Source organism: Rhinoraja longicauda, chromosome 9 (assembly GCF_053455715.1).
Source record: "Rhinoraja longicauda isolate Sanriku21f chromosome 9, sRhiLon1.1, whole genome shotgun sequence".
In the NCBI taxonomy this organism is placed as follows: Eukaryota; Metazoa; Chordata; class Chondrichthyes; order Rajiformes; family Arhynchobatidae; genus Rhinoraja; species Rhinoraja longicauda.
Window position 1 is genome coordinate 21,739,827 of NC_135961.1, and position 17,753 is coordinate 21,757,579.

Here is a 17,753-nt window from a genome sequence, read left to right on the forward strand (position 1 = left end):
CTCAGCCGGTCAGTCAATGGTCTAACCTACTGACCCCCACAGCTATTTAGACTACCCTTCTTTCCACCCTGCCTCCTGCAAAGACTATACCCAACATTCAATTTCTCCATCTCCTCTGCGCCCAAGATGAGGTGTTCCATACCAGGACATGAGATGTCCTCATTCTTAAGGGAACGGGGGTTCCCCTCTTCTATCATAGATGAGGTCCTCACTCGTGTCTCCTCAATATCCAATTGCTCCGATCTTGTTCCCCTTCTCCAGTCGCAACAGGGACAGTCTCCCTAGTTCTCACCTTTCACCCCATCAGCAGTTGCATACAGAACATAATCCTCTGACTCCTATGGGATCCTACTACTAGTCACATCTCCCATCTCCGCCCCTTTCCGCAGAGTCCATTCCCTCTGCAATTCCCTGGTTCCCTCATTCCTTCCCACCTAAACCACCCCTTCCTCAGGTACTGCCTCCTGCAACCACAGGAGATACAAAACCTGTCCCAATACCTCCTTCATCGAAAGACGTTAACCGTCCTTTCAGGTGAGACAGAGGTTCACTTACACCTCCTCCAACCTAATCTACTCTATCCACTGTATCTAGGTGTGGACTCTTATACATCAGTGAGACCAAGCACTGACTGGGTGATCTTCTCATTGAACACCTACACTCCGTCCGCCTTGGCCTATGCGATCTCCTGGTTGCCAAACATTTTAACTCCCCTTCCCAATCTGATCAGAGTGGGCCCACACGCAAATTGGAGGAACAGCACTTCATATTTTGCTTGGGCAGCTTACAACCCAGCGGTATATTGATGTCTGTAATTTCAAGTAACCCTTGCATTCCCTCTCCCCCGCCCTAGATATCACCTTTTCCACAGCCAACAATGGACCATTGTGGGCTCCTCTTTCCTGGGTTATCAGTGACAGCTCTAATTTGCTCTACCTTTTCATATCTCGTTTCCCTCTCCCCTTACTCAGTCTGAAGAAGGGTTTTGACCCAAAACGTCACCTATTCCTTTTCTCAAAGGATGTTGCCTAACCTGCTGAGATACCCCAGCGTTTTGTGTCTATCTTCCGTGCAAACCAGCATCTGCAGTACCTTCGTCGACATTTATGGTTGGCAGGTAAATCAAATATGCCAAAAATTATTCCCTCTTTTGTTTAAACATTATCATAATTGAGAATAGCAGGAAAAATGAAGCTGAAATTTGAGTTTTCCCTTTTCAAAATTAAAAAGTGTAACTTTTTATTTAAATAGCGAGATCTTCATATAAAATTAATACAAAATGTTTAAAAACTGACACTGCAGAATTTGGTGGTTACGTATACAGCTCTTAGTTCTACCGTTATTACATTAGCTCTTCCATTCTTCAACTCTTTCCTTTATGATTTTCCTGAAAATTAATTTCTTAAAAATAAACATTTTATTGGCCATCTATTTGTGGCTCAGAGCAAATTCTGTTAAACAGCTCCACTCTTAAGATGCCTTAGGATGTTCTGGTGTATTAGAACTAAAACATCCAAGGTGTCCTTATTCCTTAGGAAACGGGGGTTCCCCTCTCCCATCATAGATGAGGCCCTCACTCGTGTCTCCTCGGTACCCCGCAGCTCCGCCCTTGCTCCCCCTCCTAGTCGCAACAGAGACCCCCGAGCCCTTACCTTCCACCCCAACAGCCATCGCATACAACACATAATCCTCCAAAATTTCTGCCACCTCCAACGGGATCCCACCACTAGCCACATTTTCCCATCTCTGCCTTTCGCAGAGACCGTTCCCTCTGTAACTCCCTTGTTAACTCATCCCTTCCCACCCAAACACCCCCCAAGCATCTTCCCCTGCAACTGCAGAAGGTGCAACACCTGTCACTATACCTCCTCCCCCCAGGGACCCCAAGTCCTTTCAGGTCAGGCAGAGGTTCACTTGCACCTCCTCCAACATCATCTACTGTGTCCGTTGTTCAAGATGTGGACTCTTATACATTGGCGAGACCAAATGCAGACTGGGTGATCATTTCGTGGAATATCTTCACTCAGCCCGCGTGAACCAACCTGATCTCCCGGTTGCTGGACACTAATTCTCCTTTCCATTCCTGCACAGACCTTTCTGTCCTCGGTCTCCTCCGTTGTCAGAGTGAGGCTAAATGTAAATTGGAGGAACAGCAGCTCATGTTTCGCTTGGGCAGCTTACAGCCCAGTGGTATATTGATTTCTCACTTCAGGTAGCCCCGGCATTACCATTATCCCTCCCTCACCCAAGTCGCACTTGCTTCTCATTTTCACCCTACAGCTTACAATGGCCCGTTTCCTTTATCATCGTTACTATTTTGCATATCTTTCATTCATTGTTCTTTATCTCTCCACATCACCGTCTATAGCTCCCGTTTTCCTTATCCCTAACCAGTCTGAAAAAGGGTCTCGACCCGAAATGTCATCCATTCCTTCTCTCCGGAGATGCTGCCTGTCCCGTTGAGTTACTCCAGCTTTTTGTGTCTATTTTCTGGTATATTAAAGTAGCTTTACAATTTTTAAAATATCCAAACTGCTTAACGGAAGTGTAAATAGAGTTATGGAGACAGTCTGCAACATGGAGTAATAGATTTTAAGAATTACTTAAAATATTAAAGTGGGTGGTTTGCCTACGGCATAAAAGCGGTAGCCTTAATTTCCAAAGGCCATTGGCACTAATGCCAGCAAACAGAGGTTTAAGGCTAAAATAGACCTTGTAGGAGTTTAAACAATAGCAGCAATTTTGCTTCTTGTTCTCAGTGCTACCGTAGAAGTATCAGAAAGCGTCTCTGAAGATCAATTGCCTTGTTACAGAGTAAAAAGAACAATGTCCAGGCAGTAATAATTTTATTTGAAAAATATACACAAAATTAAATGGAGATTATTCTGATTATGACATTTTTACGGGATAAGGGCCATTTTAACAGACTCAGGAACACGACTTGCATAATAATCAAAATTCTTCAACGTTGCAAGGACTCCAGCCGAGTTTACATGCTTCACATCTTTATGATATTGGAAAGAATTCCCATGAATGTCTGTCAATTTACCTGAAAAGGGTAAAGAATTATGATGAAAAGATGGCAAAGCTTTAATTTATTAATGGTGCAATATTTGAAGTAGCTGACCTAGGCAGTATCTTGTTATTGGAACCCTTATTGGATTCAAATATTAACAGGTGGATTTTAAATGCTGGCTTACTTACAGCTTGTCACCAGGGCATTACATTACACAGGTTTCGGACATTTTGAAAAAGAAAATCCCCAAGAAAACTCCTTTGCAGAGTTGATATCACACTGTATTACACTGCCCTTTATCACACGCATTGGGGACACGATTTATAAATGGAATCTCAAAATGCTACCTTCTAGAGTCTTGTCATCAGTCAACTCTGAAGTTAAAATGGCAGTTATGTTGCTAAGTAGCGGAATCCAAGCTAAGTAGTAGATAGTTGCATAGTAGATAGATAACTAGTAGATAACTAGTTTCACTTTGACTTTCTGTATGCAAACTTTCACTCAATTAGCACATAATCAATGACTGACAAGGGGTTAGGAAAATTTATTTTCAAATTGTTCATCTAGTACATCAAACAAATAGAATAACAGAATAATATGCTTCATTGTGTTTGGACTGAGAGTTGGAAATATTCATATACTTAGAAAGGAGAGTAACGGGGAGGTGTGGAGATGAGGAACGCAGAGCCCTGATTCTGGCTTGCTTCCTTCGTCTGTCAACTTAATGCCCAATTTTACGGCGTTGTCCTGCCAACTAGATAAAATCTCCTTATCCCTCTTTTCTTGGCAAAACTCCCGCCACTTCTGGATCAGAAGTTTTGCTTCCTTACTGCGGTTTCGGGTCCAGATAAGCTCCTGGGCTTTTTTGACAGTCTCCAGGTCATCTGACCCCCCTAATGGCCGCACAGTAGGTCCTAGTTTCTTATTAAGGGCCCCCGATAATAGTCGGAATTGTTTAGCATATTCCGGGAGCTTATCACATAAAAGGTTAAGAGGGGACCTGTCGTCCGAGGTGGTGTCTATTACGTTCCCCATTTGTATTTTATATATGTTTTTCTTATCAACAAAAGGAGTTGTATATTCCCTGAGTTTCCTCTCGTGCCTTGGCAGCCCACTTCAGGGTCCTGACCTTCGCGTGGGGGATTTCCCCTCTTAACAACCGGTCTAAGGCTGGGTGTTAGACAGAGAAGTACTCCCTTGTCCGATATACAACTCTTTAACTTTAAATCTTTACATGCAACACACTTATGCTCTATAGTTTACCCGAGGATCATTATTGGTTGAGTCTTATTATACCTTTGTTCTATGTCCCCTAGTGAGACACGGTTCACCTTATTAGCTGCTAACGCGTTAGACCTTTTAAATCTTTAGAGGATTGAAACCTCAGGGCCTTTAACCCTCGTTTACCATTTAGACTCAACGATCCTTCCTAAAAACCCTTACACACCTGTCCGTCCAACTGACCGAGGCACTGGTTTTATTGCATCAGGAGAATTTATTCCTTATGTTATGTGCAGAATCAGATGGGTGTGACTGTCTGATTATACACAGAATAGGGGGAATTCCAATGTGATGTAAAACAAATATCTAGAACCACCGAGGTAGACACAAAATCCTCAAGTAACTCAACAGGTCAGGCAGCATCTCTGGAGAGAAGGAATGGGTGACGTTTCGGGTCGAGACCCTACTTCTAGAACCGCCTTGGAGCATAAATATTGTTTGAGTTGGAAGGACAACTGGAATTTTAGTCATGGCACAAGAGGCTGGCCAGAGTTGGTGGGGCATGAGCGGACAAATAAGCACAGTGTCATTCTTTTAAAACAGTGACAATTATTTTGAAATCAATAATGATGAGAAAAGAGGGTACCCTTTGCAAAAATGGCATGCTGCTGTTCTGAAAGTTAAGGATGCATCAAAGGTAAGGAATGTATTGAACCTGTTTGGAAGAATAATTGGTACAGGTGGATGGAAGGATCAAATCATTTTGTCTCACTTTAGGATCAAAAATATAGGAAAGATTTTACAGATTACCTCGTGATAGGGGATAGATTTATAATCTTTGCATAGCTCCAAAACAAACCTGAGACTGGTTCTGATGAACTAATTCATAGAACTACCTACCTGAAACAGCATGAAGGATAGCTTCAGGGGCACAAGTGTCCCATTTCTGACAGCCTGGACTAGCAAATATATAAGCTGAAGCCTTCCCTTCTAAAAGTTGTAAAACCTGCACAAATAAAAACAAAATACCATAGATTAAGAAAGGCACAATATATAAACTTCAAAATAAACTTGTCAATTAATGTTATTTTGTACAGTGTGTCAGTGGCAGTGTGATTGTAGACTGAAGAGTCCAACAAATATTTCAGCTACAAGAACATCTATAACATAGAAAAATGTGCTAAACTAGAATAATAATTATAAAAATAATTTCAAGGAGGCATAACAATAAGGATGCCAAACCAAAGTGAAGAATAGGAGGGCTGATCGAAGATGTAGTGATCTTTAAGTGGACAGGAAGATTAACAGCTCGCAATATTTGAAAGAACTCCAGAGGATATGGCGATGGCGTAGCAAACATGAAATTGAAAAAAACAGATGCAGGATAGGAAACTGTCAGCAAAGTTTTAGAAATAGCAGGTGGTAGAACAATAATAGGCAGTAATGAAAAACTACCAACAGTAGAGTCTGAAATGGGTAAATATTTGAATGAGAGTTTCAAGAGTATATACTAGCAGTATTAAAGGAGAGAGGATACATTATAAACTGAAATCAGTATTGTGCAATCAAGAAAGTAGTCATGGAGAATTCTGGAATTTGTTTCAAGGATTGAAATTTTTCACTTTTTACCATTTTCTAGAAGAATATATCTCATTCAAAGCACAGGCAGTCTTAAAGCAAATAAGAGCTCAAGAGAGGCATTGAGATGTAAACACATAGAGAGTAACATTAGAGAGCGTTGCCACGGGTAGTCGAAAAGAAAGAGAAAATAATCCCAAAAGAGTTTGGTGAGAGGAAAGGAAATGCTCCCCAACTTTGCCACAAAACTAAAGTTCTGCATTCCTAATAACATTCTCATAAATCTTCTCTGCAATATCTCCAAAACCTTGAGATAACATGAAGTAGGACACCCAGAAGAGAATTTTTAGAAAACTAAAACAAGGCTGATACTGGTTTTGAACATAATTAAATTTTCAAAACCACATCCACAATTTTTTTTTTACATCACATACCTTATTGCCTGCTCCTCCAACTCTTATTACTTCATCAACATTCATTGCACTGATACAGTCATTGACTAGCTTGTTGCTGTGGGAACGGGATGTAGTGATAATATGTTTTCCTGCTGGTACTTCTTTCACCTCAATTCCAAAGACTCCAAGATTCAAAACCCCCCAAATGGTCCGACCAACCCCAACATCAGCTCCAGCCTGAAAAAAATATATATATATACATGCAATTTTCTGACATCAATAATTCAATACTTTATTGTCTCAAATTTATCAAAATTTATCCTAGCAAAGGTTGTTCTATTCAAGTTTAAAATCCATCAATTGGGAGCCACTTATGTACAAAAAAATAATTCTTAAAATTACAATATAGCCAAAGATATTTTCGTAATGTCATACCACATTTCCCTCTATTTCAAAAAACTGATTTTGTGGAAATGGTGGGTGAAGGGTCGGTTTTGATCAGTTTTCTAAAACTGAAAATACAACATTGAGTTGTAAGTTACTCAAGCAGAATACGAGGTGCTGTTCCTGTAGTTTTCCTGTGGCCACACTCTGGCAATGGAGGCCCAGAGCAAAAAGGTTAGTCTGGGAATGGGAAGAAGAGCTCTAAACGACTCTTTTAAAAACAGTGTTTAAAATACTCAAGTCAAGCAACAGCTAATAAATGGCACCAAATGCATTGCGTCACCTGTAAACAGAATCCACCCAATCACAGACATCCCTTTATTGTTTACTCCTTACCCTCCCTTCAAGTAAAAAAAAAACATTTCCAGTTCAAATAAAGAATCATCAATCTGGAACATTGAACTATATTTTTCTTTCAGACATGCTGCCTGACCTGTTGACACTTTCTAGTACATTGATTTTATTTCCAGATTTCCATGATCCACGTTGCCTCAGATTTCTGCTTTTCCACTGCACAATCTTTTGAAGAAAATAATCATACCTGATAATTGTAATATGGCTGATTGATCACGCCGGCTATTGCTTTACCTCCACAAGCAATTCCAATAAGCACAGTCACATGATCTAAAAAACCTGCAGATAAAAACATTAAAATTACCTTAAGCATAAAATCAACTTCATATCTGGCCATCCGATGAAAGGCAAAAACATCTTGTTATATTAGCCAAAAGCTAAGTTAACTTCATTGTGGCACTATATAGTAGATTTTCTTTTAAATATAGAACAAAAATCTTGTAAGATCTAGAAAAAAATTAAAATCTCAAAATGTGGTTTACCACAACTTATTTATGGATGCAAGAAAGAGAGATGTCTTGATCAGTAAGATTTCTAGCCTGCTTTCATTCCCAATCTGGAAAATACTGGTAGGTGTATTCAGCAATAGAAGCAAAATTGTGGTCTTTCATGGCATCTGATGTCAAAGTTTCCTTTGGTATTTTGCCTGGAAAACAATTTATCTCCAGGTTTAATAGGAGACTACCTATTTTACCTCAATAAAAGTCAATATTTTCTCTAAATGCTCCATTTTTCTTACCTGTTGGTTTCACAAACTTAAAACATTGGTTTCAAATCTCTAAATGATACTAAAAAAGCACAACCTTACCTTCAGTGAATTCCTTTGTACCATCAAGAGGATCGACCCAAACCACTATCTGAAATTTATTAGATTATATTATGTTTCATTCTTCTAAAATACATCCTTACCTAGCCTAAAAAAAACTTGGCTACCGTATCTAGTTTTCTTTCAGTATTTTAATATATATATATATATGTTTCCCCAGTATGACTTCCAGTTATGTTACATCTTGGTTATATGAATGGCCAGCTAGACCCCATATGGAGTACTATAAGCAGTCTGGGCATCACACTTTAGGAAAGCCACAGTGCAATGTCAACAAAATTATACCTGGAGTCTGAGAACTAAACGTAGGATTATATTCCATGGAATTTAAATGGTTTAAAAGTCATTTGATCAAAGTTCAAATCATTAGGACAACCAGGTAGAGTATTTCTGCTGGTTAGAAGTCCACATATTAAAAGGTAAATTAAGTTGAGAAACAGAATTTTCAAGACTGAAGTTAATGGACTTTTTACACACAGATTAGTAGATGTTTGAAACTCCATTTGCCTAGTAGCAATAGAGGAAAGGTACATTTTTAATGCTTAATTCTGATATTTACAGAATTTTGTTAACAAAAAATATTTTTTTAAATTGAGGGAATGGGCAATTGTGTGAATTTAAGCAGTTGCTCAGCCCTCTCACTGCACAGTAAATGTGCTGAAGGCGGTAAATTATCTCCTTTTTCTAAGTTTTATCATATTTCCTATTGATGTAAAAGGCCATTCAACCCACAAAATCTATTTTGGTTTGTCCTGTCGATTTATTATTGTAACATGTAAAGAGATACATTGAAAAACTGTTTGTGTGCAATTTAATTAAATCATACTACACTTGATTACAATTAAGCTATACTCATGTACAAATGCAAAGAGAAAAATACCAGGGTCCAGAATATAGCGTTACAGCATTATAGCATTACAGCTACAAAGAAAGTCCAGATCAAAAAAGAAGTCAACAGGCTGCAATGAGATACGCTGGGAAATCAGAACTACACGCTTAACATATGAGAGAACCGTGGACTAGCCTGATGGAATAGCAAGAGGAGCTGTTCCTGAATCTGGCTGAAATGTCAGCTAATTCTCCAAGCAATCTCAGCAATCCAATTCACCTGCAACATATTCTCACACACACATCCATTGTCACTACTAATTCTCCCAACAAACTTAAACCAGAAGTAATTTACAGAGGTCAAGTAACCCAATGGAAACTCACACGGTTACAAGGAGCAAACTCCACACACCACCACTGTCTCTCCTAGAAACGGATGGATCAAAAGAAACAAGTGGAAGCAGAGATTCTTATTCTATCGCCACAATTTATACATATTTATATGCAAGCTCATGCAGTCTTCTTTCTTCAAAGCTACTTACAGAGTCATAGAATCATGCAGTATGGAAACAGACCTTTATTACTGTTTATCTAAGCTGGTCCCATTTGCCCACATTTGGCCCATATCCCACTAAACGTTTCCTATCCATGTAGCTATCCAAAAGTATGTTAAATGGTGTTCGTGTACCTGCCTCAACAATTTCCTCTGGCAGCTTTTCCACATACCCACCACACTCTGTGTGAGAAAGCTTTCATTGAGGTTACTATTAAATATTTCCCATCTTACCTTACGGCAATGTCCTCGTGTTCTTGATTGGCCTACTTTGGGGAAAAGACTCTGTACATTGATCCTATTTATTCCCCTCATTATTTCATACATCTCTGAAAGATCACCCCTGAGCTTCCTACACTCAGAGGAATAAAGTCCTAGCCTCCCCAACCACCCCCAATAGTCCTGGCAACATGCTCGGAAGTCTACTCTGCAGTCTTTCCAGTTCAATGTCATCTTTCCAATAACAGGGTAACCAAAACTGAGCACAATATTCCAAGTGCATCCTCCTCAGCATATTGTAGAACTGTAATATACAATGTCCCAACTTCTATACTTAATTCCTTGACTGGTCAAAAGTCTTGGCACGTAATCCAACTGAGAATGCCAAATACATTTGACGCAAAATTCCAAAATCACTCCACAGCTAACCGTCAGAAGAATGTATAAAATGGGAAGGGAAAGAGCCAGTTCCTGCAAATTCTCACTACATCTTAGTGCTTTTCTCAAATTAGGTTCACCTGCCACAATTAAAAATCAATGGCAAATCATAAATAAGAAATCAAGCAACAAGTTGATGTCAAATGTATGCAAACCTGCGCAGATTCAATGAATTGCAGATGCTAGTTTGTAAAAAAAGGCACAAAGTGCTGGAGTAACCCAGCAGGTCAGGCAACATCTCCGTAGAACATGGATAGTTGACGTTTCGGGTTGGGACCCTTCTTCAGACAGATTGTGGTGAGGGTGGGGAGAAAGTTGGAAGAGACGATGGGCAGCACAAGGCCTGGCAAGTGATAGGTGGATACAGGTGAGGGGCAGTTTTCATAGGCAGATGGTCAGACATTGTCCAGAAATAAAAAGACAAAACGATACAAGGGATATCTTGAGGAGATTTCAGTAGATATAAGGAACTGCAGATACTGGTTCTGTGAAACTCTGGAAAAGATTTCCCTTCACCTTGCAGATGAAGCACCCTTAATCTCATCACATCTCACCTCTTCTTCCGTGAAATGGCTGTACTGAACTGGACAGGGGTGCTCCAACACTTCTTCATATTGGCCACTTTCAATTAAATCTTCATCAATTTCTTGGAAAGGCAAATCCTACAAACAGGAATGTTGCCATTATTAAATAGATGTTTTCAATGACTTTACATCATCATATTTTCACCATATAATGGCACAGTGGTTATTCTAGTTGAGTAGTAAGGTGATCCCGAGGCCTGAAACGATCATTCAAACAGTCCAACACAATTTACAATAATTACATGCATTTTCACCATTGATCTTGTAGGTGGATATTTTGCTGGCAAAAGAGAACTGTAATGAACTAAATACGCTTCTTCAACATAATCAACAACTTATTAAGGAACAGTTGGGAAATTGAGATATAATTAATATGGCAGCAGTTCTCTGCTAAATATAAATCCAACATTGATAGAAGTAAGGGGCAAGAAACTCAAGAGTAAGAAAATCTAAGGAAAATTCAAGTGGAAATACAACTTTAACAATGTGTTAATGCCCTTACCTCCTCCCCTATTATAGTTAATTTGGGGAATTTACGTGCCAGTGATGAGCAGATGCTTCGTTGCACCAATCGATCGGCTTTTGTTTGTAGGTCATTGGCTCCAGTCTATATTGGAAATATTAATAATACAAACCATTGATACATGTTTGTTCTTGTTTAGTACAAATGGATAGTTGACGTTTCGGTATAACAAAGAATACCACAGATCTTATCTGAGCCATAACTGGACCCAGGTGAAGCCAGATTCAGGCTACAGGTTAAACAAAAATTCCCTCCTACAATGGGAAGGCCCATTGTTAATAAAAAATGTGAAACTGATGAGATTCGTTGAACTAGTCAAACTCATATATCCCAGCAAACTTATGGAACAGGAGAGGCAAAACAACAGGATTGATGGAATAATAATTGTTTGGTCTTTCCCAATCCAACGTAATCTGAGGCAATGGAAAGCAAAGAGAGATTTAAAAATATGTCTAAGATTTTGTAAGGATTAGGTAGGCAAAAGACAGCTGTTTGTATTAACCGATAGTATAAGGTTGTGGAAATACAGATTTATGTTTTGGCCAAGAGATACAGGCGGATGCGAAGAACAACTTTACAGCAAGTTGAAAGGATCAGAATCTCACTGCCTGAGATGGTGTTTATTGTTACACAACACAAGGAACTGATAAATACCTAAAAACAAATTGACAGTTGTAGCTTAGTTATGTGAATCTTTGCTGAACTGTACCTTAACCTGAGGAATGATAATTTATTATTTCTTACGGGGTTTATACCCAGCCCGTTTGGGGGAGTGGTTCATCCCTGCGGTGGACTTCGTTGTGAGTGGAGGCTCACAACCAAATAAAGAACTTTCTAAACCTGCCTGGCGTCCAGCCTTTTTCTGTGCAGGGACGCTCATCAGTCACCTCTCCAGCGGCCGTACGAGGGCCCTTCCGGGTCCTGCAACACGGCTCGGCCACATTAGTCCTGGACATGGGGGGTCGCAGTGAGACCGTTTTGGTTGCACGGCTGAAGCCGGCACACATGGACATTGATTGGCCGGTGCCAGTTGCGCAGCCCCACCCGCGAGGTCGCCCTCCGTCCACGTTACCCCCGCCAGTGTCTGCTATGTCCCCTCCACCTGTCGGTCGGTCGCCGGTCCCTGCGCCGGGCGTGGTGCGCACCCGGGCTGGTCGCTTCGTGCGCCCTCCTGTCCGCTTCGTACCTCCGGTTCTTGGGGGGGTCCTGTGGCGGTCCCTGGGTATCAGGCCACTCCTAGGGTCAGCCCCCTCGGCACTTAAATGACAGGCTTACGGGGTTTATACCCAGCCCGTTTGGGGGAGTGGTTCATCCCTGCGGTGGACTTCGTTGTGAGTGGAGGTTCACAACCAAATAAAGAACTTTCTAAACCTGCCTGGCGTCCAGCCTTTTTCTGGCCTCAGCCAGGCCACTACAATAGCAAGCTTTCATAATGAGATAATAAGTTCCTAGTGATAGTGGTTGAGGAATAAATACTGGCTGAGAATAACTTCCTTGTTTTAATTAGGACCAGAAAGTAGATTAGACCTTAACACTTGGTTTAGAAGATGTACACTTACAATAATGCAGCCCTCTCTCAACCCTGCAGTGGACAGCCTGTCTGGATTTCCTGTGCTCATCTTTGGAATGGGATCCACAACCTTCTGATCTGGAGGTAAAAATGCTACCATTTAAACCTCTGCTGACACCCACAAAATCTTGAGCAATTAACCTGTATTGGAATCTCTTCTGGGGAAAGGTGACCTGTGCAAGAGGGATGGGTTGCACCTAAAATGGAGGGGGACTAATATCTTATCAAGAAAATATGTCAGAACTACCCGAGAGGATTTAAAATAGGTTGGCAGGGGTGGGGCGCAAAGCAGTAGTAAGGCAGATGAGAAGAGTGAGGCAAATGCAGCAGTTAAAGAGGGCATGTTCAGTAGACAGGACAGGGTGGAGCATGGCTGGGAGTGAGGAAAGACCGATTATTCAAATTGTATTTATTTCAATACAAGAAGCCTAACAGGTAAGACATGAACTCACGGCATGAATAGTTTCATGGGTACTGAGATATTAACAGAAATATGGCTGAGGAAGGGCCAGGTCTGTGTTCTGGGGCAGCTCAATGTTCTGGGGTATGAATGCTACAGGAAGGAAATTGGTAAAGGTATGAATAGAGAGGAAGTGCATTTTTGATTGGGGGGAACATCACAGCAGCAATTAGAGAGGATATTCCTTGGGAATATAGAACGAGAATTGAAAAATAAGAAGGGAGTGATTACTTTGATCGGAATTGAATGAGAGCCCTGGTTAAGAAAAATGAGGCCTATGTAAAGGTATAGGTAGCTAGGATCAAGCTGCAATATCTTGAGGAGAATAGATATAGGCATATACTTAAGAGGGACATCGGGAGGGCAAAAAGAAAACATGGGATAGCTTCAGCAGATAAGCTAAAGGAGAATCCAAAGAGATTCTACGTATATTAAGGGCAAATGAGAAAATAGGACCCCTAAAAATCAACAAGGCATTTATTTGTGGAGCGCAGGAGATGTGCGAGGTGTTAAATGAATATTTCTTGTTTGCATATATCTTGCAGAGATCTTGGATGGGAAGGGACTTTGCAAAGTTAATAGTGATGTCTTCTATTACAGAAGAGAGATGCTGGAGATCTTTAAAGGTATCAAGGTAGATAAATCTCCAGGACCTGATCAAGTATAAAGATTGACACAAAATGCTGGAGTGACTCAGCAGGTTAGGCAGCATATCTGGAGAAAATAGACAAGTGGTGTTATGGGTTGGGTCTTCAGACCCTTCTTCCTGACCCGAAACTGTCACTTGTCCATTTTCTCCAGAGATGCTCAATGTTCTGGGCATAAATGCTACAAGGGGGAAATAGGTGAAGATGAGAATTTTGATTGGGGAGAACATCACAGCAGCAATTAGAGAGGATATTCCTTTGGAATAGAGAATGAGAATATAGGCGGACTGATCGGAGGTGTTCAGCTAAACTATCGCCGAGTCTGCGCTTGGTCTCGATGATATATACGTGCCCACACCTGGAAAGCGAATAAAGTAGATGAGGTTAGAGGAGGTGCAACCTCCGCCCACTCAGTCCGCCTAAACCTACTTTATCTCGTGGTTGCTAAACACTTTAACTCCCCCTCCCATTCCCACACTGACCTTTCTGTCCTGGGCTTCCTCCATTGTCAGAGTGAGGCCCAATGCAAATTGGAGGATCAGCACATATTTCACTTGGGCAACATATACCCCAGCGGTACAAATATTGACTTGGATTCATAGAATCATAGAGTGATAGAGTGTGGAAACAGGCCCTTTGGCCCAACTTGCCCACACCGGCCAACATGTCCCAACTACACTAGACCCACCCGCCTGTGTTTGGTCTATCCCTCCAAACTTGTCCTATCCATGTACCTGTCCAACTGTTCCTTAAACGTTGGGATAGTCCCAGCCTCAACTACCTCCTCTGGCAGTTTGTTCCATACACCCACTACCCTTTGTGTGAAAATGTTACCCCTCAAATTCCTATTAAATCTTTTCCTCTTCACTTTGAACCTATGTCCTCTGGTCCTCGATTCCCCTCCTCTGGGCAAGAGATTCTGTGCATCTACCCGATTTATTCCTCTCATGTTATACACCTCTATTAGATTACCCCTCATCCTCCTGCGCTCCAAGGAATACAGACCCAGCCTACCCAACCTCTCCCTATAGCTCAGACCCTCTAGTCCTGGCAACATCCTCGTAAATCTTCTCTGAACCCTTTCAAGCTTGACAATATCTTTCCGTTAACATGGTGCCCAGAACTGAATACAATACTCTAAATGCAGTCTCACCAACGTCTTTTCAACTGCAACATGACCTCCCAATTTCTATACTCAATACTCTGACTGATGAAAGCCAATGTGCCAAAAGCCTTTTTGACCACCTTATCTACCTGCGACTCGACCTTCAAGGAACCATGCACTTGCACTCCTAGATCTTCCTGCTCTACAACACTCCCCAGAGGCCTACCATTCACTGTGTAGGTCCTGCCCTTGTTAGATGTCCCAAAATCCAATACCTCACATTTCTCTGTATTAAATTCCATCAACCATTCCTCAGCCCACCTGGCCAAACAATCAAGATCCTGCTGCAACTGCAATCTTTCAGAACCATCTTCACTATCTGCAAAACCACCCACTTTTGTATCATCAGCAAACTTGCTAATCTTGCCTTGTATGTTCTCATCCAAATTATTGTTGTAGGTGACAAACTGTAACGGGCCCAGCACCGAACCCTGATCAGTCTTACTGTCTCCGACTACATTTTATCTCTGTTTGCTTTGTTGTTGCCTTCTCCCAGCTCACAATGATCTGTTCTACATTTTCCTTGCTCTTCATTCCCTTTGTCCTATTCTCACACTTCACACGTCCTTATCTATGTATCTCCCTCTCACCAGTCTGAAGAAGGGTATCGGCCTGAAACGTCTCCAATTCCTTCTCTCCAGAGATGCTGCCTGTCCCGCTGAGTTACTCGAGCATTTTGTGTCTATTTTCAGTTGACATTGGGTATCAACCAGCAATTAATTTAACAATGTATAAATTAAATTCTTGCAATCTGATATATTCATATTCCACTTGGATGGCTGATAACCCAATAGTAAGAACACTGAATTCTCAAACTTCAAGAAATCCCCCCCCCCCACTCCATGCACTACCAGTTTCTCCCACTTTCTCCTTACCCACCAGTTCCTTTTCCCTCCATTGTACACTCACCACCCATTTGAGTCTCCTACTTCCCATTTAACTCCAACTCCCCTCCTGTCGTCCCCTTCCACCACATTCCCTCCCTCCCTCCGACTTTACATTTAATTCCTCTCCTTAGCCCTTCTATCCTTTGTCACTTACTCCATCCATCCGCCAAAGTACACCCCACCCCACCCCACCTGTATTCACCTATCCCATGCCAGGCTTTGTCTCGCCCCCACCTCTATTGTATGTGTCTCCCTCAAACGCCAATCAGTCTGAACAAAGATCTCGACCAGAAACGTCGTCTGTCCACCGATGCTACTGACCCTCGGAGCTCCTCCATCACTCAAGAGTCCAGCAGCTGTAGTTTCTTAAGTCTGGCATGGAAGGTGGTGCTTAAAGCTGTATTTATCAATCAGGAATTATTGGGCAGCTGACCCTTGGACTTGTTTTCTTCTCCCAACAGTCGGGGCAATGATCCCACCGCAGAGCCCGTCGATGAGGCCTTGCCAGGGCCCACCCGACCCGACCCGACCCGACCCCAGGCAGCATCAACCCACCTTCTCCACGATGCTCAAATTCCCTCCACTCATTACTTGGTGAACGATCATCTGCGCCTTCTCGGCAATCGCGAAGGACGATGCCAGGAGCCTCATAAGTAAAGCCGGCTTCGTAGACATTATGAAAGGCAAGAGAACAACAGTAAAATGACCAACCAGCCGCCCGCCTCTCGCTCGGGGATTTGCAAAACACACATCCGTCCTCAGCCTCTTTCCACACTGTAATTGACAGGTCCCAGGGCCACTGTGAACCTATTGCACAACGAGGGGATTCAAGAACCAAATCACCGCCCCCTGGCTACAGCATTTACAAATTGACAACGGCAATGGCATGCACTTCAGGCGATGCGAAATTAATTCAAACTGGCAATTGAGAAATAACATGACTTCTGAATGTTTTTTTTGGAAAAAAAACTGCAAATAAGTGATCTACAACATCTAGCTGTTCTTGCGTAATGATCACACAATATTAGCAGGCAAGTGGTTTAGAGGACAAATAGTAAATGGGTCTTCATTGTGAAGAGGTTGGAGTTCAGAAATAGAGAAATGGTGTTGCAATTGTACAGGTCATTGGCGAAGCACGGCTCACAGTTCTGGTCCCGTGGTAGTTTTAGAGGCAGTGCAAAACAGGTTTGCAGAGCTAATAAGCAAAGGTACTAGAGGAGCAAGATAGACCACTCGTCCCTAAAAACCGTAGTAGGTCATGGCTAAATTTCAGCGCCATTTTAGTAAGCAGATTCTGTGTGGTGGACTGGGCAGTGTTCACAACTCTGCGATTTCTTCGTATATAAAATGATTGCAAACAATTATTTTTGTTCAACTTCTTGGATAAGTTGACATTTATAATTATTTCTTGAGGAGTTGCTGCTTCGAGATCTTTAAACTTTGGATGTTACTGATTGAATATTTGCACGAGAGATCCACTCTGTACCAAGCCAGTTGATCATGTTTGAGATGCTGCCTGACCTGCTGAGTTACTCCAGCATTTTGTGAATAAATACCTTCGATTTGTACCAGCATCTGCAGTTATTTTCTTATACTATATATTTAATGAACCGTTCTTTGCTTTCTCTGTTAATTTTAATTTCACCTCCACGAGCTTTATCTCTTTTTGTTTTATTTTAAAAAGTCATGGAAGCAGAGATTAGGCATTTGCAAACAATAGAACTCCACTGTATCCACAATATAATTGAAAAGACATTTAACTTTACTAGGTGATTGCACGTAAGGTCAAAGTGCGTGACGCACGGAGTCGCTCAAGCCACCTGGAGGACATGGCAGTTTAAGGCATACACGAGTAACACATGCAACAGGTACATTCTTATCTTTAAAAAGCCGCCCAAAGGCCAATTTTTGTGCTGTAAAAAATGAGCAAGAAGCTGGAGGATCTGGCGGAGGAAGAGAAACCAGGAGAAGGGCTGCCAAGCCCGCAGACGCAAGAAGCAGCTGGGAAGACGTCTGGCCAGCCGGCGGGAGAAGGGGAAACGCGG

The 17,753-nt window shown here is 41.7% G+C and overlaps 1 protein-coding gene across 2 annotated transcripts; it reads right to left on the bottom strand.

Annotated features, from left to right (window-relative positions):
* Positions 1–2,835: 2,835 nt before the first annotated feature.
* On the bottom strand, positions 2,836–16,883 carry bpnt1 (bisphosphate nucleotidase 1). 2 transcript variants are annotated; one of them, XM_078405808.1, is made up of 9 exons: positions 16,264–16,397; positions 12,539–12,627; positions 10,959–11,063; positions 10,427–10,534; positions 7,817–7,865; positions 7,196–7,287; positions 6,250–6,447; positions 5,138–5,243; positions 2,836–3,049 (listed from the first exon to the last, which is right to left on the bottom strand). In XM_078405808.1, the coding sequence occupies exons 2-9, from the start codon at positions 12,596–12,598 to the stop codon at positions 2,901–2,903; spliced, it is 867 nt and encodes a 288-aa protein (XP_078261934.1). In that variant the 5' UTR covers positions 12,599–12,627; positions 16,264–16,397; the 3' UTR covers positions 2,836–2,900. The 2 variants fall into 2 exon arrangements, with proteins under 2 accessions (XP_078261934.1, XP_078261933.1); XM_078405807.1 differs by lacking the exon at positions 12,539–12,627 and having other exon boundaries at positions 16,264–16,883.
* Positions 16,884–17,753: the final 870 nt, after the last annotated feature.